Consider the following 24436-nt stretch of genomic DNA (forward strand, 5'->3'; position numbering starts at 1 on the left):
TTTCCTTTTTGAGACTTCGCACATTTGAAATTTTCGTGATGCTCGATGTTTTTTTTTTTTTTTTGGAGATATGTTCTAGATTGTTCTGATTGAAGGATATACCTTAAAATAGCAGGGTCCTTGGTAACAACCAAGGAAGTCACTGAAAAATAGGAAAGAAACCTGGAAGTCACTGAGTTTCATTTTCCCTCCTATATCTCAGTTTTAGGATATCTGAGATTGTCGGGTATTTGCATAATTGCATGAAATAGTAACAGGTACATAATCTTTAGCCCGAAGGCAAAATCAGTGTGTAATGACAAGTATACAGGAAGGCAAAATCTTTAGCCTGTGACAGACACGTATACTGGCATAGTCCAGCAACACGCGCGCAGCGTCGAAATCAAGTAATTAACCCAATCAGGAACACGTGCGCGCAACACGCCCACACACGCGATCATCTGTTCCAATGGCAGTGCTCCTTGACGTCTCGGAACAGGCAGGCGAGCAGGTGCCGGTCGTAGTCCATAGTCGTGTACTGCACCACGTGGTTGAAGTACGCCACGGCGTCGTCGTCGGCCAGCATGCAGTGCATGATCCCGCACCGGCGGAGCACCTCTAAGTCCCTCCTCGAGTTCACCAGCGACCCGACCAGCGCAACGAACCCCGTCACCAGGTTGCCCCCGTTCAGCTGCCGTGCCGCGCGGCCGCCTCCCTGCTCGAACGCCGCCAGGTTCGCGAGCAGCACCTTGGCACCCTCGTCGATCACGAACGCCGGCATGTGCAGCACGCCGTACCGAAAGCTCACGTCGAAGACGTCCCGCGGGGTCGCCTTCCGCTTGAACGTCACGCCGGCCTCCTCCATCTTGGCCGCCGGCGGGATCATCGACGTCAGACGACCTTTGCTGCCGGTGCCCTCGCCGGAGGACGGTGATGGGAGCGCCGGCTGCTTCCAGATGGCCAGCGACGCGCCGTTGACGTCTCCGATGCTGTTGCGGGCCTTGTCGTTGTCCGCGCCCGGTTTGCGGACGTTGCACTCGTAGTGCAGGTGCAGCAGGTGGTGCATGGTCTTGTCGCTGGGCGGCCGGATGGTGCGGCTCGACGGCAGGTCGCCGGCGAAGGCCTTGCAGAAGATGTCCAGGAGCGCGTCGTGCTCGGCGCCGTCCTCGCCGGCGAAGGCGACACCGTGCAGCTTCTCGATGACGAAGAAGGGTATCTGATTCTCCAGCAGGAGGACGTCGTGGTACATGTGGTGCCACGCCCACTTGGCGCCCCCGGGCGCGGCGAGCTGGCCCTCGCTCTTCCTCAGGAAGAACTCAAGCAGGAAGCAGCCGTCGAGCACTAGCAACTCCGCGAACTCGTCGGCGCCCAAGCCGAACCCCTCCGCGTAGCACCTGCGCGCGTCGGCCTCGACCGCGCGGGCGGCGCGCACGTACGCGCCGAGTCCGACCTTCTTGTTCCGCGACAAAAAGTCGCGGAGGAGGCGCCACTTGTGCTGCTGCGCGGCGCCCAGCCCGGCGCGGCCGTGGTAGTAGGGCCCCACGGACACGACCTTGGGCTCGTACAGGTCGCGGTGCCGCTCGCGCACGGCCACAGGGAGGCGGAAGATGGTGTAGGGGTCGTCGGCCAAGGGCGGCACCGCGTCCACGCGCCGCTGCATGGCCTCCACCTGCGCGTCGTGGTAGCTGTTCTTCTCGCCCGCGCTGTTGCTTCCGCCCTCCATGGTAAACACGACGCGAGCGCGCGGAGAACTTAGCGCCGAGGCCTTGATGCGTCGCTCCGATGCTTCGACGATGAGGCGTCGCGGGCTCGTTGCGCTGGCCGCCAGAGGAGTTGACCTGACCCGGTACCCGGGCAAGTGAGGAAGGATGCCCCTGTTATGGTGTGGGTGCTAATTTTCCTCTGGCCGTGTTGCCATGTACGTATGCAAATTGGTTGACGTTAATATAGGCGAAAAAGTTGCAGCTTTCTGCACTTGGTCTATGCTGTCCGCGCGTGGAATTTGGTTACCGTATTTTGAACAGATGAGAACGATACTAGTAGAGTAGACTTGGACTAAGGTATTGTTTATTTTCTGCTTCTGATTCTATTTCTGCTACTGGCAGAAGCTAGAAGTCAGAATAAACGGTTCTAGAGAAGTGGTTTTTGGAGAAGTCAAAAGACTGCTTCTGAGGAAAATGAATTAAAGCTGAGAAGCTCGCTGAAATATACTTTTCTGAGAAGCTATGTACTGAGAAGTCAAAAATTTGTTGTAGAAGTCAACGGCCTATTTCTAAAAGCAGCTTTTCAGACAAACTAAAAGCACAACTTTTCAGAAAAGCTCAAAAGCAAAAGCTCAAACAAACAGGCCCTAAGACAGAACAATCTTGCTAATCTGGCTTGCCTGGCTAGTTTAATTTATGCCTTTTCGGGCGCGCCATGTATATGTTTTGAATATGGAAATATTTATTTCTATTCTTTGTAAAAAAAAACTTTCTATTCTCAATTCATATTAGTGAATTATTACCTTTTGTATACACAAATGAAATGGACTCACAAAACATGGTCAACTGGGTCATGCCTATTGGGCTGATCTGAGGTATAACACTGTAGGTACAGTATAGGCACGAGGATAGATGTGCTGGGCCGGCACGACACGGTTAGTCGGGTCGTGCCTGGGCCGACATCTTTGCACGGTGGGCCGACACGGGCACGACCCACCCAACCCTGCCCCGCCCAGCCGTCATGATGCTCCGCCCCTAGCCTCCTCACCCCGCCACCCGGTCGCCCGCCCCGCCCCGTCGTCGTGCCACCCCGCCCACGTCCTCCCCGCCCCATCGTCTGATCGCTCCGCCCCCACCACCCAGCCACCCTGTCCCCGGCCTCCTCACCCCGTCGCCTGCCCGCCTCGCCTCGCTCCGTCCTTTGCTGCTTTGCCCCCGTCCTCCTTGCCCCATCGCCCGACCGCCCCACCGCTATGCCGTTGTGTCACCCTGCCTTGTCGTCTGGCCGTCACGCCTCGCCATGTCCTGCCCCTGTGTCGCCCCACCTCACCGTGCCCGCCGGGCCGGCTGTGCCGCAACAATGCTCGGCCCGGCACGATGGTGATGGGCTATGTCATGGGCTGCGCCTTCGACACACGGGCTGGCACGGCACGACCCGTTAACCTTACTGAGCATGTCGACCCGTGCAGTAGCCGGACCGTGCCTAGACAGGCTTGTATCGGGCTGGCTCGACAGGCCCATTTGGCTATCTCTGGGACTCACTACTACAGAATCAGTGAAAGTAGATAGAGTGTCACAAACGGTTTCATAGGACCCACCACTGACAAAATACCTTCAAACGGTTGCTAAAACAGATGTATTTATAACAAGATCGTCGTCTGTGTGTGTCTGAACTTATAGACGGTTTTTACAAATTCGTCCTTTACTATCCTCTAGACACAAATGCAGTTTAGAAAAACACGTCTTGATATTGTACATATGGTTTCTTTTAGGATCCGTCTGTGTCTGTATGATAGACACAAACGGTTTTTTTGTATATACTTAAAAGCTCGGGTATTGTTTTAAATTTGAACACTCATCTCTCCTGACTCTTTTAGCTTCCCACATACACAATCCACTCGTCTCCCCTTGCTCTTTGGCTTCCCACACATACAACTCACTCGTCTTCCCTCAATATAAAGCGATGAGGAATGTCCATCTTTCTTGCTCTACTTGTTGGAATTGGAGTGTTCATCTTCCACACTGAGATGAGTATCGTAGGGTTTCTATCATGGTTCTATTAGGGTTTCTTAGGGTTTGCTTTAATCTATGTAACTAAGGGTAATGTGGTGTTTTCAAAGTAGATCTGTAATAGCTCGGTTCACTGCTATCAGGATGGGGTTGTCCATATGCCTGCTTCCAAGGTGCGGATGCTTGACTTCGATTTTGATCGTGTGGATTTCGTGTTTTTTGCTACTTTGAAGGGCCCCTTCGTGAACCCTGTTTTTGCTGTGAATCGCGTTCTACATTCTGTTCTTGCAGATAAAAATTTCTCTATTGTTGTTTGTCACAATGAAGACATTTTCGTGAGCTGCAAAATTGGTTTGAAAGCGCATTTCTTGCTTAACCATGGTTGTCGATTTGGCAGCAATGCAGTTTGGTTCTGGCACATGACTGATTTAGTCAGGATAAAGCCTGATCCGGATGATAGCGAGATGCTCATTTAAGATGATGCTTGGATTGATATTGTGCTAAAACACATGAGGTTGATATGATGCCAATTATTTCATCTTTCTGGAAGACAATATTGACCAATGATATTGATTATCTCATCCTTTTGGAAGATGATGTCTCCAATGATGTAAAGCATCTCATTTTTTTGAAAGATGGTATCAATGATGTCAAGCATCTCACCCTCTGGAAGCAAAATGTGTATAGTTAGAGATTATGTATAGCTAACTAGGTTTATGTGTTTTGAATAATATGTGATATGCATCTGAGTGATGTTCTTAATCTTTGTGGTATGTAAATATCTGTGATCCATGTTATGAATAATGTGTCAATGTATGATATGTAAATATTAATGTATATGATGTTGTGTTTTGAATAGTTTTGTAAATCATGAATGTGAATGTTATATCATGAGCGTAGACAGGAAACAAAATAGTTTATCAGGGGATAGGGTCACATATATGTTTTTAAAAAAAATCAATTTGTAACATTTTATACAGATATATTTTAACAAAAAAATCGTATGTGAATCTTACTACTCATCGATGGATTTTTAAAAGATCCATTTGTCACCCTTACTCCTCACAAACGGTTTTACAGAAAATCCGTCCATATGTATCTTTATTATAGCCGGAGTTATAACCGTGTGTAATATGATATAACAAATACTTTTATAAAGACGGTACCTATAATCTTTTATAATAAATTTTAAATCTATCTTTAATAACTTGTTTTGAGATAGTGACCAAGAAAAAAAAACTAAAGTGGGGAGTGGTTTACAGTGCGGCGAATATGAGATAATCGACGTGTATTCACCGGTCACCATCAGATATGGCAAACATGAACTTGCGACCACAGCTAGACGTGTCACGGAAAGGACTAGGATAACTAGTTCGAGCTACAAGCATGGACTTGGTCTAGGCAAGCGTGCCACACGGCAAGAATGGTAAAAAAGGCGCATTCCGCTTGGTCCCGTACGCCGCCTGCGCACGTCGTAAGCAATCTGACATTTTCAAGCGTTAGGGCGGAGTTCCCATTGCTTGCGACGGCTGGCACACAAGATTGGGTCGCACGTCGGCACGTCAGGCAACTACAAGGGTGTCATTTGGTAGATCATGCTCTGCATTTCTCGGCTTCTCACAATAGTAGTACAAACACAGCTAAGCTCAAGGTAGTATACGCAGGCACACGGCTTCACCATATCTATTTAATTTTCTGGATTAATTGCGTGCTTTCATGGGCACAGCTTAGGTTGGGGGGAAACGGAGCCGGTTGGGTCCTAATCCTGTCGCCCCAGTTAAGATCCAACCAAATACTCACGTCGCAGGCCAGATGCATGTCTGACTTTAATGTCTCTCCAAATGCAACCTACTTTAGCAAGACGGAAAAAGGCAATTCGATACAATTATGAATGCGAAGCGAGTTCTCAATCCTAGTTGGTGTATGTATTCCGTTGAATGCCAGTACATACCAAAGAGGCAAAGATGGCATTTGGAATATGACAATCCTCCCACATCGGCTAACGACCTGGCAAAATTACTGGCCGGTGGTGGTCTTGGTCGGGACTCAGCTAGAGTCAGCACGATGCCACTTTTCGACATTGCGGCCGACGTGCGTCCCTTGTCGTGGCAACGACGCTTCTCCTCAGCGGCTGGCCAGGCCGGATCTCGCCTTGCACCCGCGCGAACATCACGAACCGTCGTGTGCCGGCAACCGTTCGTGACAGACCGATCCCGGACAACACAGCGAAACGTGCCATGGTAGTTGCTGCAGGTGCCTCGTATAGATAGGGCGACCGCAGGTTAGCGCGGCCCAAGTCCAAAAAGCTATGTATTTTTCTTTTTCCTTTTCTTATTTACTTTTTATAATCATCGTAATTAATTCATGTTTTACTATATTCATGTTTTTTCTTGGTATTTGCATTCAGCAATTTTAAAGGCTTGGTTCAACATTTTGCGAAATCTAGTTCAGTATTTTGAAAAAACGGGTTCAACATTTTATTTGAAAATATCGAAATAGTATATTTAATCCATCAAAGTAGTTTTTTGTTTCTAATATGCATTCAACAATTTGGAAAACCTGACCTGAAGTAGTATAATCAAAATGTTGAAATAGTACATTTGAATTGTTGAATGTTTTAAAAAATCAAAAAAAAAAATTCATATTAGATCTCATTTTGTTGCATTAATTTTGAACAACATTATAGTTCAAACAGATTCAAAAATGAACTTCGGTTTGAAAGAAAATCACATTTCTAAGAGCCTGTTTGTTTCAGCTAGGGATTCTGAAAAGCAGCTTATAAAAGCTGGATTGTGAAAAGCTGGATTATGAAAAGTTTTTAGACTGTAAATTCTAAAAAAATTTAATGGACAGTTTAGTAAAATAGACTTTCACAATCTATCAAAAGCTGAGGAAAACCAGCTTCTCAAATTCTCACAATCCAACCAGCAGATTTTAAAAAACTATAACCAAAAGCTACCTGTTTGTTTCAGCTTCGGATTATAAAAGCTGAAAGCCAGAATCCGAAGCTGAAACAAACAGGGCCTAAGTTTATTCAAAGAGATTTTCCACCCAATCAAGCTAACCACATCTTGACATTAGTCCTGCCCGATCCGACCCGCTCCATGCCCAGGCACCAACACCCACAGTCCCACACCCGGTCCACGCCCACATCTCACGTCTCACCCACCCACGCGTCCGGGTAGGAATCTCGTCCTGCCCGATCCGACCCGCTCCACGCCCGCATCTCAGCCGCCAACGCGTCCGGGTACGAATCTCAAACACCAAGCTACCGTAAGAGAAAAACGGTCGCTCTGCCTATAGGAAATCTCACGGCGCGGGGTTCATATTTTTACACTAAGAGCCTGCAAAGCCTTACAGCCCTAACACTTTCTTCACAATGGGCTTCCCAGGTGAATTTTGATTTAGTTAAGGCCCACCCACCATCAACCAGTTAATGGGCCGAAGCCTGCGGTCCAGGCTGGTCTCGAAGCCTACTCCAGTCGATGAAATGATGATTTCTAAACCAGTTTCTTTTTTCAAGAAAAAAGTCTCAAATTTCCATGGTGAAGTGTCACTGGTGAAGTTTCAGAGCTGATGGCTTTAATTGCAGTCAAATCATACAAATTCTTATCAGGTAGAGATTAAACGGTTCAACATACATTATGGCATGGGCAACACAATTCCACTGTTATTCGGTCTAGCATATAAGTGCTTCGTTACGCTGAAACGAATAGTTTGCCGATGAAAGTTGAAGCCCTGGAAGTGTAGGCATCAATGACGCAGCCTGCGACAATGGCAACAGGCTGCCCGGATGATGATCAGCTTGCCACATCTACCTCGCACAATTTAAAACGATCGAAGAGGAGATAACAAAATGGATCAATAAAAATAAAAAACGGAGGAAGACATTGGCAGGACCTTGCTGTTCGAGAGGGCCTACAAGAATGGCTACAGCATGCGCCATTCCCCTCCACTACCCCGTCGTTTTGATTCCTACATCTAAAGTCATCAAAATTATGGGAATCCCAAATGGTAAATTGTAGCTGTAGAGAGAACTGATACTGGGCTGAATCGAAGATATGGGAAGTTCGGTAAGCGGATAGCCCATTGAAGAGGGCAAGCCGACCAGTTTTTCTTCCTCGTTAATTTGGCTACAGCCGAATCCGGCAAATTCAAGACGAGGGTAAGGAATTGAAGCCCTTATCTTGGTACAATGCAGCCTTCACGGTTCCATTAAGAAGAGTACTATGATGCGAAGAATTAACTAGCTCTAGTTTTTGCCGATAGCATTTTTCAAATGTCAGACAATGCTTTCTAGGCAAGTGCGTCTCCGTCAAAACGCAGAGAATTTCACTGCTCGGAGCCCAGTGCATTTCATCATCCATACAATCTGAACTCGCAAATGACTATGGCATAGAATTTTATAGTGAATCGAAACGGGGAAAGAAAGAGAGGTGATAAAATCTGTAGCCCTCAGGAATCATGCTTGAGATTTTTCATCAAGTAATTACTCAGGTCTCAAAGATTTCATGCCATCACGGGACTCAAACAGAACTGGATCGAGCACAAGAAACAAAACGACGAAAATGTCGAAAAGAGATCCTGAAGAAACCTTCCTCTGTGGTTAATGTCGGAGAATGTTATTCGCTGCGCCTCACGGTGTGCAGTAGGCGAAGCGACTCAAGATATAATGCAATCTCAGCCCTCTGAAAAACTCGAGCACCGGATAGAAAAATCTGAGAGATCGACTCATCAAGGGGCTCGAGCCTCACCGGAGAACCAAGAACTGATCAAAAAAAATCAAAAAAAGAATAATAGGGGGCGAAGAAAAACTGTGCTGCGATTTCTCCTCACCCATGGCGGCGCTGTGGTGGGGGTCTCGTCGGCTTTTGTCTCTGGCTTTATAGGGCTTGAGGTAACGATGGTTAGGGTTTTTCAGGGTATTTTTTAGCGGGCCGTGTGATCTGTTTGGGCTGGTTTTGTGGACGTGCATGCTCATATATTGGGCCCAGGTTTGCACTCGGCTCCTTTTCATTCATGGACCACTTGATCCGATTCCCTACCCCTTGTGCTAGTCTGCCCGTATAGCAGAGGGTGGATGATGATGGCTCCTGGCTGCGATGGAAGCGTGCAAGTACGTGCCGTGAGTGCATTTCAGAACGTTTCCGTTCCTATCGAAATAAAAGAGAACGTTTCCGTTTGATGATCAACTAGATAAATGGTTGATATTTCCGGTACGTGCGTTATAATGAGAATAAAAAATTTCCGGTAGATGTTAGAGTACTCCAAGTTATATAAACCATTCATTGTGACTAGATCTAATGGTTGATATTTCTATTACCTATAGGAGGTAATACATACTACTATCGATTATTACGTGTTTATAAGAAAACAAATAATACTTTGGCACATGCCATAAATGAATAAATTACTCACTTTCCATATATTATAAATTCAAATTATATTGTTCTAAGATAAACTTCAAAATTTTGACGCGTGGGTAGCGCGATGGTAAGATCGCTAGGTTCGCTCGATGCCCATGCGAGTTCGAGCGTTGAGCTTGACTCCGTGCCTCATCGGGGTTTTCTTAGTAGTTAAGGGTACATACATGCATGTGTGTTTAGCGAGAATCAGTCTTTAACATTGCTTAGAACGTGCACACGTGTGCATGTGTAGGGTGTGAGTATGGTGTGAATAGATTGTATGCATTCTGAATTATACCCCTTTCAAAAAAATTATAAGACTACGTATACATCAGAATTTTCCTAGCCCGCCTCTTATTCCTCTATTTCCGTTCAGCCCGCCTCCCGAATCCCAGCCCAAAAACCCTGTGTCCCCCTCCACCTCGGCTGGCTCGCAGTCGCAAGAACTCACAGTCCCCCGCTCAACCTTGCTGCCCCTCCTCAGTCCTTCTCTCAATCTCATCTGCAAGGGAAGGCTGTGACAGCTAGCCACTGCGGCGCATGCGCGCAGCTCCAGGCCGGTTTTTATCTGTCTGTGTTGTTGTGCAATGCTTATATGTTATGTACGTTTCTTGTTCCAATGTCTATTTAAGGCTCTTTGCTATTTGTATATATCTTTTATCCTATAATTTCACTGTCTGATCTGGTGATGGCTGTAGTTTGTCTTATACTGTTGATGCTGGTCACCAATTTGTTGATAAGTGGGGATAAAGGGAGATATCAGAAGTAATGCACTTATCAGGCGAGCTATGTTTTGTGGTGGAAAGCACTTCTTGGTAGAGTGCTGCACGTAACAAATTCACAAAGTTCGTTTGCCGTGACGAAGTTCACAGAGTAGGACTTCAAGTGCATGGCTACTGCACTGGTAACTTTCAGCGAGTAAACTAACATGAGCATTTTCAGTTCTCAGAGACAGAAAAAACAAGCAGGAACATTTTTTTTGCTAATCCTCTGATTATCATCCGTTTCTGCATCATACACTACCACAAAAGAAGTCATATTATAGATGGGTACTAACATACATCACAGACGGTATGTAGTCACGTCTGTGATCTGAAGACGGGCAAAAAACCGTTTGTAATGACTCATATCACAAACGGGTAACATTGAAACCAGTCTGATATGATGAATAAAAAAATTGAAAAAGGGATAGGAAATGGGTCTTATTTTCTCTATTCTCTACAGATACACTACCAAAATTTTTGCTTACATTCTGACATACAGAGTCAACATGCAGACAATGAGCATGTCCTAACTTGGAGGCTATTGCCAAAGGATGTTGATTTGTACTTGGCGGCCATAAGGAACCACATGAAGCAGACAATGAACACCTTGGCGATAGGCAGCCCAGTGTTCTTGAGCATGTCTAGCACGTCCCCGTGGTGCCTCCCTGCGCTGTTGTGGCCAGCGCCTCCACTAGCGATCTCTCTATCATGGCTTGACAACTGAAGGCTCCTTTCACTTGTTTTTGGCGTGCTCAGCCATTCACAACCAGGACCCTGCCATTTCACTAAAACATTCATAGTAAGCCGTGAATAAATCTGATTTATAACATTTAAAGTTTTCTTGCACAAATATAAAAAGCATTTTTTCTTGCAAAAAGGCAAAAGACAACAGATCTATCTAAACTCTAAGACTTCACACAGTTATCATGAACCAACTCCACTTGACCCTATGGAAAATGTAAAACATAGTGAGTCTTTTACATTAGTGAGTCTGTGAGGAATCACCGGCATATTACAGCTGAACTTTTGGGTTAAAATTGGTGATGAAAAGGTAATCGATGGTTGAAATTAATTGTAAGAAGCTCCAGAGCTTAACCTCTAGTTGGTCTAAATTTTAAGTTCCAGAGTTGCACAACAATCGATTCTAGTCCTAACTCTAAATATTCCCCCTTCATCCAATTGAACCATTCTGGTAGAATTAATTCAGAGCAGCAACTACTACCTGGTACTGCATGTTTTCAGTGGCAGCGAAGGATTCAGAACACGACGTGCTGCCCTGCTTCTCCCAGGCCTCGCCGGGCCAGTGAGCAAGCTGGCGCTGCAGCTCAAGGACCTAGCTCTGGAGCTTCTTGATGCTCCTTGCTCATCTGAACTAGCAGAGAAAACCATCGCAACACATCAGGGTGACTGAATTTAGCATGCATGCCAGGGTAAATTGAATTTTTCAACTTTATCTTAGATTTAGAGACACAAAAACAAGTTCATATTTACCGAATGTGGTTTTACACAATTCAGTTAAAGCTATACCTATATTCACATAGAGAGATAACATGGCAAGACAAATGAAACTATGAAAGGAAAGGATAGAAAACATAAAGCTAAAGTCCAGCTCCCGGGCTCGCCCCATGCCACCTCGCTGAAGTCCAACTGCTACATCTCCGTCAGCGGCGACGTCGATGACGTCTTGGAGCCTTGGGCAGAGCAGTTACTGGACGCTACCGTAGGCGCGGGTTGATGGATCTGAGACGACGAGGGGGTGAAGCAGGGGGAGAAGTAGGCACCTACCAGAGCAGCCCTCGACGCCGGAGTGGATCGCGAGAGGGAGGCAGGCGGTGTCGCGTTCCGCCAGGATGAGCGCACCGGCTTGCTGCAACCAAGCAAGCCACGTATCTGCGAGGAGAGGGTTCTCCGAGACAGAGAGTACTCGGGCAGTTCGGAACAGAAATCTGAACACTGTAGATGCCTCATCGTTTAGGTTATTCGTCGGTGTAGTTTTCTCTGACATTTATCTTACTTAGCACATATTTATTTAATAGTAAGATAAGTTGAATACCTCTGTAGTTATAGTTATTTGGATCTAAATATCGACAATGTAAGTGGACGGACTTGTAAAGATATCTAATTTGCTCCGTAAGTAGTTCTAGACATATTTGCTCTGAGTGATATATAATCCAAATGGTTAGGATTTATTGAAAAATGTTGACATAAGAACCTCTTACATGTGTCTGTGTGGGCACGTGAGCCGTATGGTCCTCGAGTCGTGTAGGTCCAGGAGTATCTTCTGCAGAGTGTAAAAATATTTTTAAATGTCGTGCTCTCGGTCATGAGCATGCTTATTTTCATTTGCATCAGTTGTAGAGTTTCCGAATTTGGTTTGGTGGCTATGATATGTTGGTATGAGGATGAGACGATTTGTTACAGTTATTTTTATGATGGCTCTATTTATATTTATGTTTATATAGAGGTTTGCAGGGTAGTTTTGTTCATGGGTGGTTAAGTATAGGTGCTCACATATATATGCTTAGGTTGCTTATGCACATTAATTTACTTATTATTGTGGCATTTTTTTTTCTAATGACTCAATGCATAATCCTTGGAGTCAGACTATTTATATGTGTCCTATATGGATTAAATCTTGCAAGTACATTCGTATTCACGTTGCTCTTTCAGGTTCTGCTGATGAGAAAGAGGTATTATTTGGCTACTTCACGCCCACTAGTTATGGTGACGAGCATGAGTAGTGCATCATACTTTGTCGACGTAGCTTAGTTTATCTTTTTGTTTTTATTAGTTATTCTTCCGCTGCTTAGTTTATCTTTTTGTTTTTATTAGTTATTCTTCCGCTGCTTAGTTTATCTTTTTGTGTAAACTGTTGTAAATAGTTGCATACTTAAGAACTTGTATTATAATTTTAACTACTCGCTCTTTCTTAAGCTATGTTGTGATGTATATGTTGGAAATACATGTGTTCTGATCTTGGACACAAAACACGTGTCGGGACTACCGGGACGATATTCTGATTAATAGTTGAAGTTGTAATTAAGTAAATGATTGACTTAATGATTAATTAGAATATTGTTTGAATGATTTCTCACATAAGGAGTATGAAACCCTAACCGCCCCCTCCAAGCCTTATATACGCCGCAAGTCTATTTGGGCCAATGGGCCAAACATGCCGCTAAAATGCATGGGCCACTAGGCTAGCCAAAATTTTATAATAATTCCCCCAGTATTTCATGAAATTACGCACTATTTCGGCTAGTAATACAAAGTCTGTCGTTTGTGCAATAAAACCCATGGGTTTTTCAATATGTTACGTGCTGATCCAATATAATCTCAATTATATTGCATATTTTGCAATTAAGTCCATCAAGACATTTAATAATTGCATTACCAACATTAAAAGCATAATAACTATTCTCTGTTATTTATTATTAAATCCTTAGACTTTGCACAAATTATATTATGATAAATATATATTTTGGACCCTCAGGTCATCAGGAGTCGCATAATGTTGTGTAACACTACAATTTTTAAGTATTACTTCAATAGTATTTTATCATTATATGTGATTGTAGTTTATTACATAATGTTAATTGCTTATTTGCAGTTACATAATCAAATAATTCTGCCTTTCAATATTTCTTTAAGTCACAACTTAAATTATATACAGATAATTATGCAAGTCACATCTTAAATTATATGCATATTACCTTATTATTTTATTAGCATAAACACAAGGTAGTTGAGACTATGACATCGGCTGTGACTGTAGTGTCGTCCGTCTTAATTGGATAGAGTCCTCGTAGCAGTGAGTTGTTCATCTACCGCTACGAAGTCTACACCATATTATTGATTATCTTCAACGTGTTTTTCAATATTTACATGCACAAATCCTAAGTGTTTGGTAATGACTGCATGTCACTATTTTCAAAATGGAGACCAATAGTTTAGCAGTGATTTTTTCACCTGTCATGAAGGTTGACACTAATAATTATTCAGTGCTCATATTGAATTTTAATTTTGTATTGTTACCTAATATTTAGCATGTACGAAGTATATGTTTTTGGCAGTGACCATATGTCACCCACTTCCTTAAAAGTGGAGTCCGAGGCATTAGCAGTGAATTTTTATCTATCTTGTATTAGAGGTTTACACCTAAATGTCACTCTTGACATATTTTGGTTCATATTTTTTGCTTACATAGCAAAAATCAGTGGAAATTATTTTTGATGGATATATTCTATAACATTGGTAAAACACAAGGCAGTGGAGAGTTTCTCGCCCACTACTATAAGGCCTACATCATGTTACATATCAACATGCTGACTACCTTCAATGTGTATAACCAAGATTTATAGAATAAAGACTATATTTTGGTAGTGATTATCAAATCATCTATTCCCTTAGGAATGGAGAGCAAAATATTAGTAGCAATCTAGTCATCTGTTCTTTATAGAAGACTACATCTATATTCAAGACACATCTTGAATCTAAGTTTTGCACACATTACAACATTTACATGCTATTTAATTCACTATCATGGTAAATTAATTGACTACATGGTCATTTCATGTAGTACATGGGTCATATTTTTACCAAAGAGTCTAATAAACTCATATTAGATGGTCACAACTATCTAAATTGGGCTATGGACGTAAAACTTTCTTTAATGTCTCAATGACTCATTGCAGCAATAGCTGCACCCTAACTTGAAGTCCCATTGGTATTTGGACAACTCAAATATATTGCTTGATATTTTTAAGGCGTCACCTCCATTCAGATCCAATATCCAATGGGAGAGGATCCACATGCTCTTTGGACATCATTTAGAGAGCGCTATGATCAGCAAAAAAAAAGTTTTTTCTTCTGCCAAAAGCAATATGCGAATGGCCCCTCATTCGTATTCAGGACTATATGTTCGTGGCAGATTATAACTCTGCTGTTCAGAAGATATGCTCCAATTGCATTTCTTTGATCAACTCATTTTAGACATGAATATGATCAAGAAAGCTTTATTCACTTTAATTCTAACTAATAGGGTATTACCACAGAAATATTGCACTTGGAAGAAATTTAAAGGAAAGTGGAAACGCGATATTAAGCAGAATTTGTATGGATCTAACAAGGGTAATGGTATTTTCAAGAAAAAAAGTGTTCAAACTGACAACTCGTAAGTTTGTCATAATTGTGATTGCACGAATCACTGTACCAAGAAATATCATACCCCTACGTATTTTGTTGATCTATACCTCATATCTGTTTGGAAAAGGGAAATTCAAGGGGATAAGTTTGAATCTCACTTGAAACTAGAAATAATATGAAGCAAGTTATTTTTAATATGTTCATCAAGAGTATTACAACAACATGATCCATCAGAAATTGGATGATTTCCTCAATAAAGGTAACATACTTGTGCAATTCAATTTCTAAGACATGAGACCTCAACTAGTCTCCCAAATCCTCAAGAATTGTTATAAGCCTATCTTAATACTACTAAATGTTGTAATTTGACTGTTGTCATTATTTGTATCTTCAAAAGATAAAATTGATATGAATTTTTTATATGAGCTAACTCTGATTTACTCTATATAGATTTTATGAGAAAAATCAAATGAAGAAGGAAATATATTTAGTGGACAATTGTACCACTAATATAAAATCAAGGGAGACAAAATATTTCTATACTCATAAAAAGAGAAAAGAAAATATTACGATAATCGTTGGGCGTGATACATTGGTTGTTAGTTTTGGCAGAGCCACAATCATTCTCCCAATAGGTATTCAAACTAGTAATTGATGATATATTCATGTATCCTGATTCTAAATATACCATGTTAAATTATAAAGATATCCATCAAAATATTTTCCATTGAGAACTCATAATGACAACAATGATGAATATTTTTCATCACCATAATGGATATGCCAAGCAAATGCTTGAGGAATTTAATTTAGTTTCATCTAAATTGTATCATATATACATCAATCTCGTAACACATGTTAGGTTCAAGATAATTTTTTAAGACTTGGCATTATCGCATTGGTCATCATGGTTTACAGATGATAAAAAAAACATCAACAATTATATTATTCACAACAACAATGCTATAAAATTCCCAAAATCTTTACATTTTGTGTGTACCACATGTGGCACAAGGAAATTGGTTTTAATGCCTTCTTACCTTAAAATTAAAAATAAGCCACTCAATTTCTTTGAACGCATTCAAGGAAATATATATGATCATATTCAGCCATTATATGGACCATTGAGGTATTTTGTGATGCTTATAGATATATCTACAAATTTATTGCTCAAATTATAAATAAAAAGCAAATTATCGTAAACACATGATAAAATCCATTGAAATGGATAATGTCTTTTGTCGAAGTATTGAGTAAGGGGGCGTCCTGGATAACGGGTCTCATGAGGGATATGACGATCGGTGGGGGATATTTCCTGAATCTTGGCCTATCGCGCGACAAGGTCAAGGCTTGCTCGACCCGCGCGAGGCTTGCACGACCAGCCTCCTTGCGATATATTGTGATCTCGCTACCATCACTTGTTGGCCGCAAGACGTCCATACCTAACCTGTCTAATTGCATTTATTGATTTCTACTTAAGTGTTTTCCTTCCCGATGCACCTCCTTCAGCGAACAAAGTCGTGACCGGTGCAGATGGGTAGTGTTCATCCCGTAGCATTAAATGCTACGAAATGAGGTTTTACGGACCGACTTGGTGCCGCGTGACAGATGGGACAAGGTCTGCAGAACAACCAGGCAAGTGGATGATGTTGCAGGTGGGATCATGGAAGGCTGGGACAGAATGACTTGGCAGATAAGCTTGCAGCTCACAACGAGCGGACAGGTAGGGCTATCGAGGTAAACTAAAAGTGAAGGCATCCAAGAGGATGGGATGGGCCCCATAGCACCACCGACGCAAGGTGCAGCGCTCATGCTCCACATGGTGATGGGCTGAGAAAAGAATATCTAGCTAGGTATGGGTCTATGAAAGGGGCCCACTTGTAAGTTCTCCTTCTTTCGTATATAAAGGGGGAGGAACGAGTCTAGATTGGAAAAAGAGGAACTCATATATAACCAGTTCATAAGCACTTATAACAAAATACATATGACATAGGGCTATTATCCTTCAGGAGGCCTGAATCCTGAATAATCCCTGGTGTTCTTGAGTTTATCACACCGTAAGCACAGTTCACACGCCCATCGATTGGTACACCTTAGAATCATTATCTGGGATTAACCCACGATATTGTTGAACTCATTCCATGGGCCCTAAATGATTATGGCCTTAGGCATTAATTTGGAGCATCAAGTACCTTATATGTACACTCAATTATGGTCTAGTTGAACATCACAACAATACAGTTGAATTAATTGCACGACCATTGCTTTACAATTGCACTTTACCAACCCCATGTTGGAAATCATATGGTCTTACACGCCATAGATTTAATTCAAATAAGACCAACTACATATTATACAGCTTTCCTGTTGCAGTTAAGTACGTGAAAATCAAATAAACATTTCCCATCTGCAATAATTTAGCTACATTGTATATATACCGATATCACCACCGCAACATACATCCATGAGCTCTCACAGAAAATTGGGGATTTATATAAGGTATATTTTTCGTCAATCATGAAATACGTCATACCCCTAATAGAGAACTTATTCACAACCCAATACGCTGATGATGATAATTTCTAGGCTTTAGGGGAGATTTGTCGCGTCCCAAGTTCATAATCGCATGATTAAGTCTAATTATGCACCATTAGCGTCATGATTAGTTTTAGGAAATTTATTTTGGAATGCTAGTGCAATTCGTTTAAAGTCAATCGGGCTAGAGAAAGAATTTTGGGAGAGAAAAGAATTGAAATCGCAGTTAAAATGGGCCCTTTCCCTAACACGTGGGTCCACCTAGCCAGCCCCACCACCTCTCCCTTCACTTGGGGAGCACCCACTTGCTCCCCCCTCTCTCTCCCTCACTCCACTCTCGTGCTCCCACTCTCCTCAACCGGCCAAGCCAAGGAGCAAGGGCTCTCCCTCCCTCTCAAGCTCCCTCTCTCCTTCTCCCCCAAAATCCCACCTCAAGAGAAGAAATCGAGGTATGCATGTGGTAATCACGTGATCATGAGATCATGAGCTACCCATCCATCTAATTCATTTTCGTTTTCTCGAAAAATTTGAGTCGGTTTTGATGTCTTTTGGTGTTCTTGGTTGAGTCTTACTCTTTTCGAGCTTTTCCTCCTTCAACAGATGGTTCCCAAGCTCAGCAAAGTACCTTGGGTGAGTCTCCTAGGCTCCCATGGCATAGATGCATATTTTGGTTTGATGAATCCTGAGTTTGAAGTTTCGGTTGCAAAGTTCTCGAGTTCTTGAGCTTTGGAGGTAAAATGAGGATTTGTGTGAGTTTTGAGTTAGGAATTCTGTTGCTAGGTTAGTGAATTCTAGACTCTATAAACTCTCTCAAACATGTGTTTTCTTTGGTTTGTAGAAGCTCGCAAATCAAATTGGCAGAGATTTTCCCTCGAAGCAGCCTCTCTGGACAACTCGGATAATCCGGATTGACCCGGATACTCCGGGTAAACCTGGAAAAACCCCATTGAATTGTCCTTGAGAACTATGATGATTTAGGGTGCAATTCAAGTCTAGAACTCTTTGTATAGTGTATATCCTTGTTTTGGTGGAATAGATTTAGCATGCAAGTTGAATCGGCTGGGGAAAACACTTTAGAACTCAACTCGGCCAGAACCCGAATAGTCCGAATCAACCCAGAGTGTCCAGTCTAATCCGGAGTATACGGACTCGACCCGGAGGGTCCGGGTAAATAGCCATGAGCCCCACTCGAAGTCTCGCTCAGAGTGTCCGGCCCAATCTGGAGTATCCAAACTCACCCGAAGGTTCCAGGTTATTTAAAAAATGGTTAATCGAGAGCCCTCACCCGGAGGTTCACCCGGATATTCCGAAACCCAGATACCCTGAGTTCAACTCGGCACCTCTGTCCTCCTATTACTTTTTCGGCATTGTTTAGATCACAAGTTTTGTTATTCCTCCGTATGTCTTACACCTTTAGCTTGCTATTATGCATATTGTAGCATACACTGTGCATTTTATTTATGCTTATCATTGCACCCATTCTTCTTTAGTGAATGAAGAACCGGAGCATGTTGTGACCGTGGTTGAAGGCAACACTAGTCTGTCGGAGTTTTGCGATTGTTACGTGGGTAGCATAAGGCAAACACCTGAGCAGTAAGGAAAGCATATAAGCATATTTCTCACAATACTTTAGATCTCGTATGATATGATAGGATAAATATGCTTTATGTATGTTATGCATGAGTTCGAGTCGATGTCAGGTGTATGATGGGTAGGACCTATGTTGATGCACTAATTCTCCTCTCTTGAATAATTGTTGATCTGTATCCTTATAGCCTAGGTTTAATATGATGTCATCTAACTTAAAATGTTATTCGCGATGCTTAGCAAGTGCTTAGGTCCTTAGTAGAAGTCGAGCGGTGAAATGTTTCACCATTCACGAGCATAGGCTTTAATTACTTGTACAATGATTATAATGATAGGTTGATAATGTCGGTTGGATGAGTGGGATGGATGAGACGAGATATGGGTGGTATTAGGGGTGTTTGTCCTGCTCGGATGTGGAGTTCTCATGGGTAGGTCGAGAGAGGGATCTAGATATCGTAGACCGTTTGCATCGTTTAAGCACCAATCGTTGTTGCACTTGGCTTTAGCACTTCCCATGCTACTACATGTCATATATGGGAATGATAAGCCGATTACCTTTATAGCTGTGGCTTTTTGGCGTATGGGTCGATAGTGTTGGGTATGAGGCTGGTTGGGGTATCCAGTTTGCTCCGAGAGTAGTTCTACATGATTCCTGCATCTATCGGCGCATGATCAAATGGTCGAAGCTTATTGAAAAAGGTGGACATGAGTACCCCCTTGTATGAACCTATGTGGTAATGTAAGCCGTATGGTCCCCAAGTCATGTAGGTGAAGGAGTAACCCCTGAAGGGTATAAAAATATTTCGAATGTCGCACTCTCGGTCATGTTTGGTTGAGATGTTGAGATGGTTCGTTATAGATATTACTACTATGGTTCCTTTTACATTATTTCAGCTGATGTTTATGGGCTAATTTGTTACTTTGTCAAGTATAGATTCTCACACATATTTATGTCAAATTTACTTTCGCATATAAATTTACTTAAACATGTGGTCGTATTCTTGCTAACATTCTGTCGGAGAATTAACTCCAGTCGCAGGGATCCCGAGAGACCCATTTTTAGAGATTCGGTCGGGGGGATGATCCTGAATACGTTCGTCGGAGAAATAAATGGGAATGAATGCAACGGCCGGTGGGGGGGGAGTTGACCTAGTGCAAGAAGAAGTAAATGCACCAGAATTTAGACAGGTTTGGGCCGCCCGGGGGCGTAATACCCTACTCCTGTATGGATACTATAACTGTCCTGAGGAAGTCCCTCAAAGATATTGCTGGTTACAATAATCTTGATCTATCTAAGAGCCTAGGGCTCCTTGTTCATCGGCTGGGACTGGGCTCAGCCTTCCTTACAGTGTTTCTCTTGTGCTGTGTTCTTGTCTATTCGTTGCCTCTCAACCGTCTTCTTCAGCTCTCTTTTTCCGTATCCTATTCCGCTATCTTGCTTCGGTGCCGCCGGCTGCTTTAAGTACCCGCCGGCAGCAACTTCCCCCTACGGAAAGGGGGGCACGAGTTCCGAGACGCCATAAATGGAAAGGGCGTCATCATTTCCTCTGGGTGAAGTGACCGGGGGTGGAAAATGCGTCGCACGCCCGGTCATCCGTCACAATAAATGCCCTAGCAACGGGCGCCGTGGAGAGGGCCCACCGGGCAGCCGCAAAGCAGCCCGGTGTGCCCGCCCTGTCTTGTTCCCCTGCCACAGCTGCGCGGCAGACGGAACGCCTTGGTCCTTACGACGTTATCTGAGACAAGCCGGATGGCACGGGACGGGACCCGTGCAATTAATAACCCCACGCCACTCTGCCAGAACATGACAGGAGATGACGCTGAGCGCGGCGGGAACAGTTGGAGGTGACAGGCCACGCACGCTCATTAAATGCGGCATCGGGCCTTTGACTGGTTGACACCTTATCGGTGGGCCCCTCGGGGGCCTTTCTGGGTTATCGGGGTACCGAGTGCTCGGGGGGTACTGTTCACCTCCCCGAGCACTCTCTCCCGAGAATGCCTTTCCTTGTCCTCGGAGAACCGAGTGCTCGGGGGTACTGTTCACCTCCCCGAGCACTCTTGTACGGATCCTCGGGGAACCGAGTGCTCGGGGGCTACCGCATGCAGCCCCGAGCACTCTTGTACGGATCCTCGGGGAACCGAGTGCTCGGGGGCTGCCGCACGTAGTCCCGAGCACTCTCTCCCGGAACTTAGCTCTCCTGGTCGTCGGGGGACTAGGGTGCTCGGGGGTGACCGTACACCTCCCCGAGCACTTTCTTCCCGGTACTTGGATTCCGTGGATCATCGGGGAACTGGGGTACTCGAGGGGCCATCGACTGTGGCCCCGAGCGCCTTCTCCCGTGACTTGATCTTTTCTCATCCTACAGGAGAGACCCCGCGGGATGGCGCCAGGTGGCGGATGACTGGCCTGGCCTCGGGATTCGGGGACCCCCGGTTCCTGATACACCGACACGTTCCAATACATCATCCTTGTAGCTCCGGCCTCGAGCAGATGAAGACGCCCTATTCACCGCAATCATTAGTGAGATAATTCTTATATCAAGTTGTCGGGTGCAATGAGCATCCATTCCATTTTCTTAGACATTGGGCTCCATATAAACAATCCTTTATAGTTGGATATATATTTGTGAGGAATAAGATAATTAGCAATACATAATTAGATTTGATTAGCTAACAAGTTAGGGAAAAATTTTGGTCTAAAAAATCTAGTAAACCTAGTTTACCGGCATTACCGGTGGGTCCTGGCAAAATATTAAACCGGTCAAAATATTTTGGCTAAACTTGAATTTAGAAACTTATAAAATGAACCAATCAGGTAAACAAGAAGAAACAACCTTGTGGTGTAGTAGCAAATAACCTTTTTCCCATATGCTTGGTCTGATGTTCGAACCCTGCTAGGCATGTGTTTTTTTTAGGATTTGCGTCCTGACTTGTGGGTACCACAGTTAATGGTAGAAAATATTGGAGACAAATTTTGAACTCAAAAGACCTCACATTTTATTACAACTAGGCTATCTGACATCTTATGTCCCTACGGTGTTTATTAGTTTTATATCAAAGTTTAAATTTATTATTTTATATTTATTTTTTTGAATTTGTTTTGATAAATCTAATATATGATAAATCATGTTTATCAGCCGATGTCCTCCGATAAATAAAGTGTCCTCCGGTAAATTTATTTACCGGTAAAAGAAACTCTGAAACAAGTTGTTTGTACTAATTAAACATAAATAATTGTATAGATCTGGTTGTCAGCTTAGAGTTTCATTAGTATAATTGTAGCTTATATTTCGATTTATACACACGTCCAAACTAGCTAATATGGTGCATAAATTATTATTATTATTTATCTTAGGCCATAAGTCATCTAATTTAGCACCCATAGTTCCATCGTATGGTGAAGTTCTTGAAGTTCAAGGCTATCTACTAGCAAGGGGGCGGGGGGAGCACACAGACTTTTGTCTCTACTCTATCCGTTATGTAAAAATAATTCAGTGAGCAGCCATAGTATTTTTTGGATAAAGCTCAAGACATCACTAGGGCACCTAGTTCCATCGACGTGGATAAGGGATCACGTGAGCCCTGCTTTCACCGCGTCACGTGCATGCAAAACTACTGGCAGACATAGCTCTCCCAAAAGCGCAGAGAGGCCTCCACCGGTTGTGCCGGTTTATAGTGTACCATCTTATTCCGCATATGCCAACTTTATCATATAAAATTATGGTTTATAGCTTTATTTAGTTGGAGGGTAAGTTGGGTGGAATAATTATTTAGAGAGAATATTCTTTTTGATATTGAATGAGTTCATATGTCAAAAATTGCAAGACAAAGCCACCCATGTTTCTGGATGAGCTTTATGATTTATTCTAGTTTGTTAGAGTAAATGTTTTTTTAACACGCTTTAAATGATATTATCTGTAAAACCATTGATTTGCAATCACATTATACCATTGTATTCATTATAATTAAATTAATAAATAAGATCTCACATGATTATATTTTGATGAAAAATTAAATATATGGTAAGCGGGTCTCACAAAACATAAGTAATCATATCCTATCTAACATTATCCTCCAACCAAACACATTATAAATGCTATCTCCTAATCTCAACTTCCAATCGTTCAGTGTGTGTAAATGTAACACTAACAGTGTAATGAAGAAATAACAAATCTCACTTTCATTCATTCTATTCCATTCTCTACATTCAATACTACAATATGATCTACCGTCCTACGGTGAGTCCCCGTAACAATGCGGACGTAGTACCAAACTACCAATTCGTTTTGATCCCATTTGATGGCTGTCGCTAGCAGATGGCAAGCGATTGTCCCCTAGCAGATGGCGGGGCGGGATCACTCGTGTCTGTCAAGTGACCGTGTTGCCACGTCGCTCCATCCTCCGCCAGGCACATGAGCGCTAGGTGCTTCGCTTCTCACGTTGTTTGTTAAGTGATTCGCTTTGGCTTTTTTTCTATTGTATCTGACGTTAGATTATCTTCAACGATTTTTTTTTAAGATTTAGAATCTTTTCATGATAGGATTTTTTCTTCAGTGTTTTAACTATTTTCTTTCATGGTTCTCGTGGATTCTCAAATCATTCTTTTTATAACAGGATTTTCTCACTTTTTCTTTATGATTTCTTTCGAAAGGAAGCCGTAGAAAATAAGAAAAAAATAAAGAGAATGGAATAAAAAATGGAATCGAAAAAGAAACAAAATGAAAGAAATATAATTAAAGATAGCCTAATGACGTGGCCTCAGCAGCTTTTTTCTTGAAAGCTCTCATGTGCTCGCTCTCGCTGTTAGTTCAGCTCTGTTTATCTCGAAAGCTACGGCGAATCCTTCGCGGCAGCACGCGGGAACGGTCTCAGAAAATTGCAAGGGCGGTGGAATCCCACGGCTGACGCCACGGAAGCTCTCAGCTGGAGAGCGACCGCCACGCAACCCAGCGGCCAGCGCCGGAGCAGACTGTCCGCCGACGTCACCCATCACGTCTTCCCTTTTGGACCGGTTCAAACTAGCGCGACCCGTCACCCCCCTCTTCAAGCTTCGTGCGCCGCAAGCCTTCTCTCCAAATCTCACAAGCCAACCAATTAATAGAAATATCTCCTACGCGTTGACATGTCACCGTTTCCCAAACACCTCGTCCACCACCTCACCCTACAGTAGCCTCACAATCTCAGAACAAAAGCACCAGTGCCCCCACGCCGTCAGTGTGTTGCGGTGGCAAGCCCGTCGCTAGGCCGAGTCCACGGAAAGCCTCCTCGAGGACGGGACAGTCCATTCCCCGCTTCTATAAATCGCGGC

General features: G+C 43.3%; 1 protein-coding gene, 1 long non-coding RNA gene and 3 other non-coding genes across 6 annotated transcripts; all 5 read right to left on the minus strand.

Annotated features, from left to right (window-relative positions):
* Nucleotides 1-157: 157 nt before the first annotated feature.
* LOC133912360 (UPF0481 protein At3g47200-like) lies at nucleotides 158-1911 on the minus strand. Its single transcript, XM_062355048.1, has one exon. The coding sequence runs from the start codon at nucleotides 1700-1702 to the stop codon at nucleotides 437-439; it is 1266 nt and encodes a 421-aa protein (XP_062211032.1). The 5' UTR covers nucleotides 1703-1911; the 3' UTR covers nucleotides 158-436.
* Nucleotides 1912-7749: 5838 nt separating this feature from the next.
* On the minus strand, nucleotides 7750-7834 carry LOC133913917 (small nucleolar RNA snoR109). Its single transcript, XR_009909150.1, has one exon. It is a non-coding gene; the product is annotated as a small nucleolar RNA snoR109 (small nucleolar RNA).
* Nucleotides 7835-7971: 137 nt separating this feature from the next.
* LOC133913863 (small nucleolar RNA snoR118) lies at nucleotides 7972-8059 on the minus strand. Its single transcript, XR_009909105.1, has one exon. It is a non-coding gene; the product is annotated as a small nucleolar RNA snoR118 (small nucleolar RNA).
* An 84-nt stretch (nucleotides 8060-8143) lies between these two features.
* LOC133913885 (small nucleolar RNA R66) lies at nucleotides 8144-8217 on the minus strand. Its single transcript, XR_009909123.1, has one exon. It is a non-coding gene; the product is annotated as a small nucleolar RNA R66 (small nucleolar RNA).
* A 1837-nt stretch (nucleotides 8218-10054) lies between these two features.
* On the minus strand, nucleotides 10055-11817 carry LOC133911015 (uncharacterized). Of its 2 annotated transcripts, none has more exons than XR_009908576.1 (3): nucleotides 11647-11817; nucleotides 11084-11228; nucleotides 10055-10646 (listed from the first exon to the last, which is right to left on the minus strand). It is a non-coding gene; the product is annotated as an uncharacterized LOC133911015 (long non-coding RNA). The 2 variants fall into 2 exon arrangements; XR_009908577.1 differs by having other exon boundaries at nucleotides 11084-11233.
* Between the last annotated feature and the right edge of the window lie 12619 nt (nucleotides 11818-24436).

This window comes from Phragmites australis, chromosome 3 (genome assembly GCF_958298935.1).
Source record: "Phragmites australis chromosome 3, lpPhrAust1.1, whole genome shotgun sequence".
NCBI lineage: Eukaryota > Viridiplantae > Streptophyta > Magnoliopsida > Poales > Poaceae > Phragmites > Phragmites australis.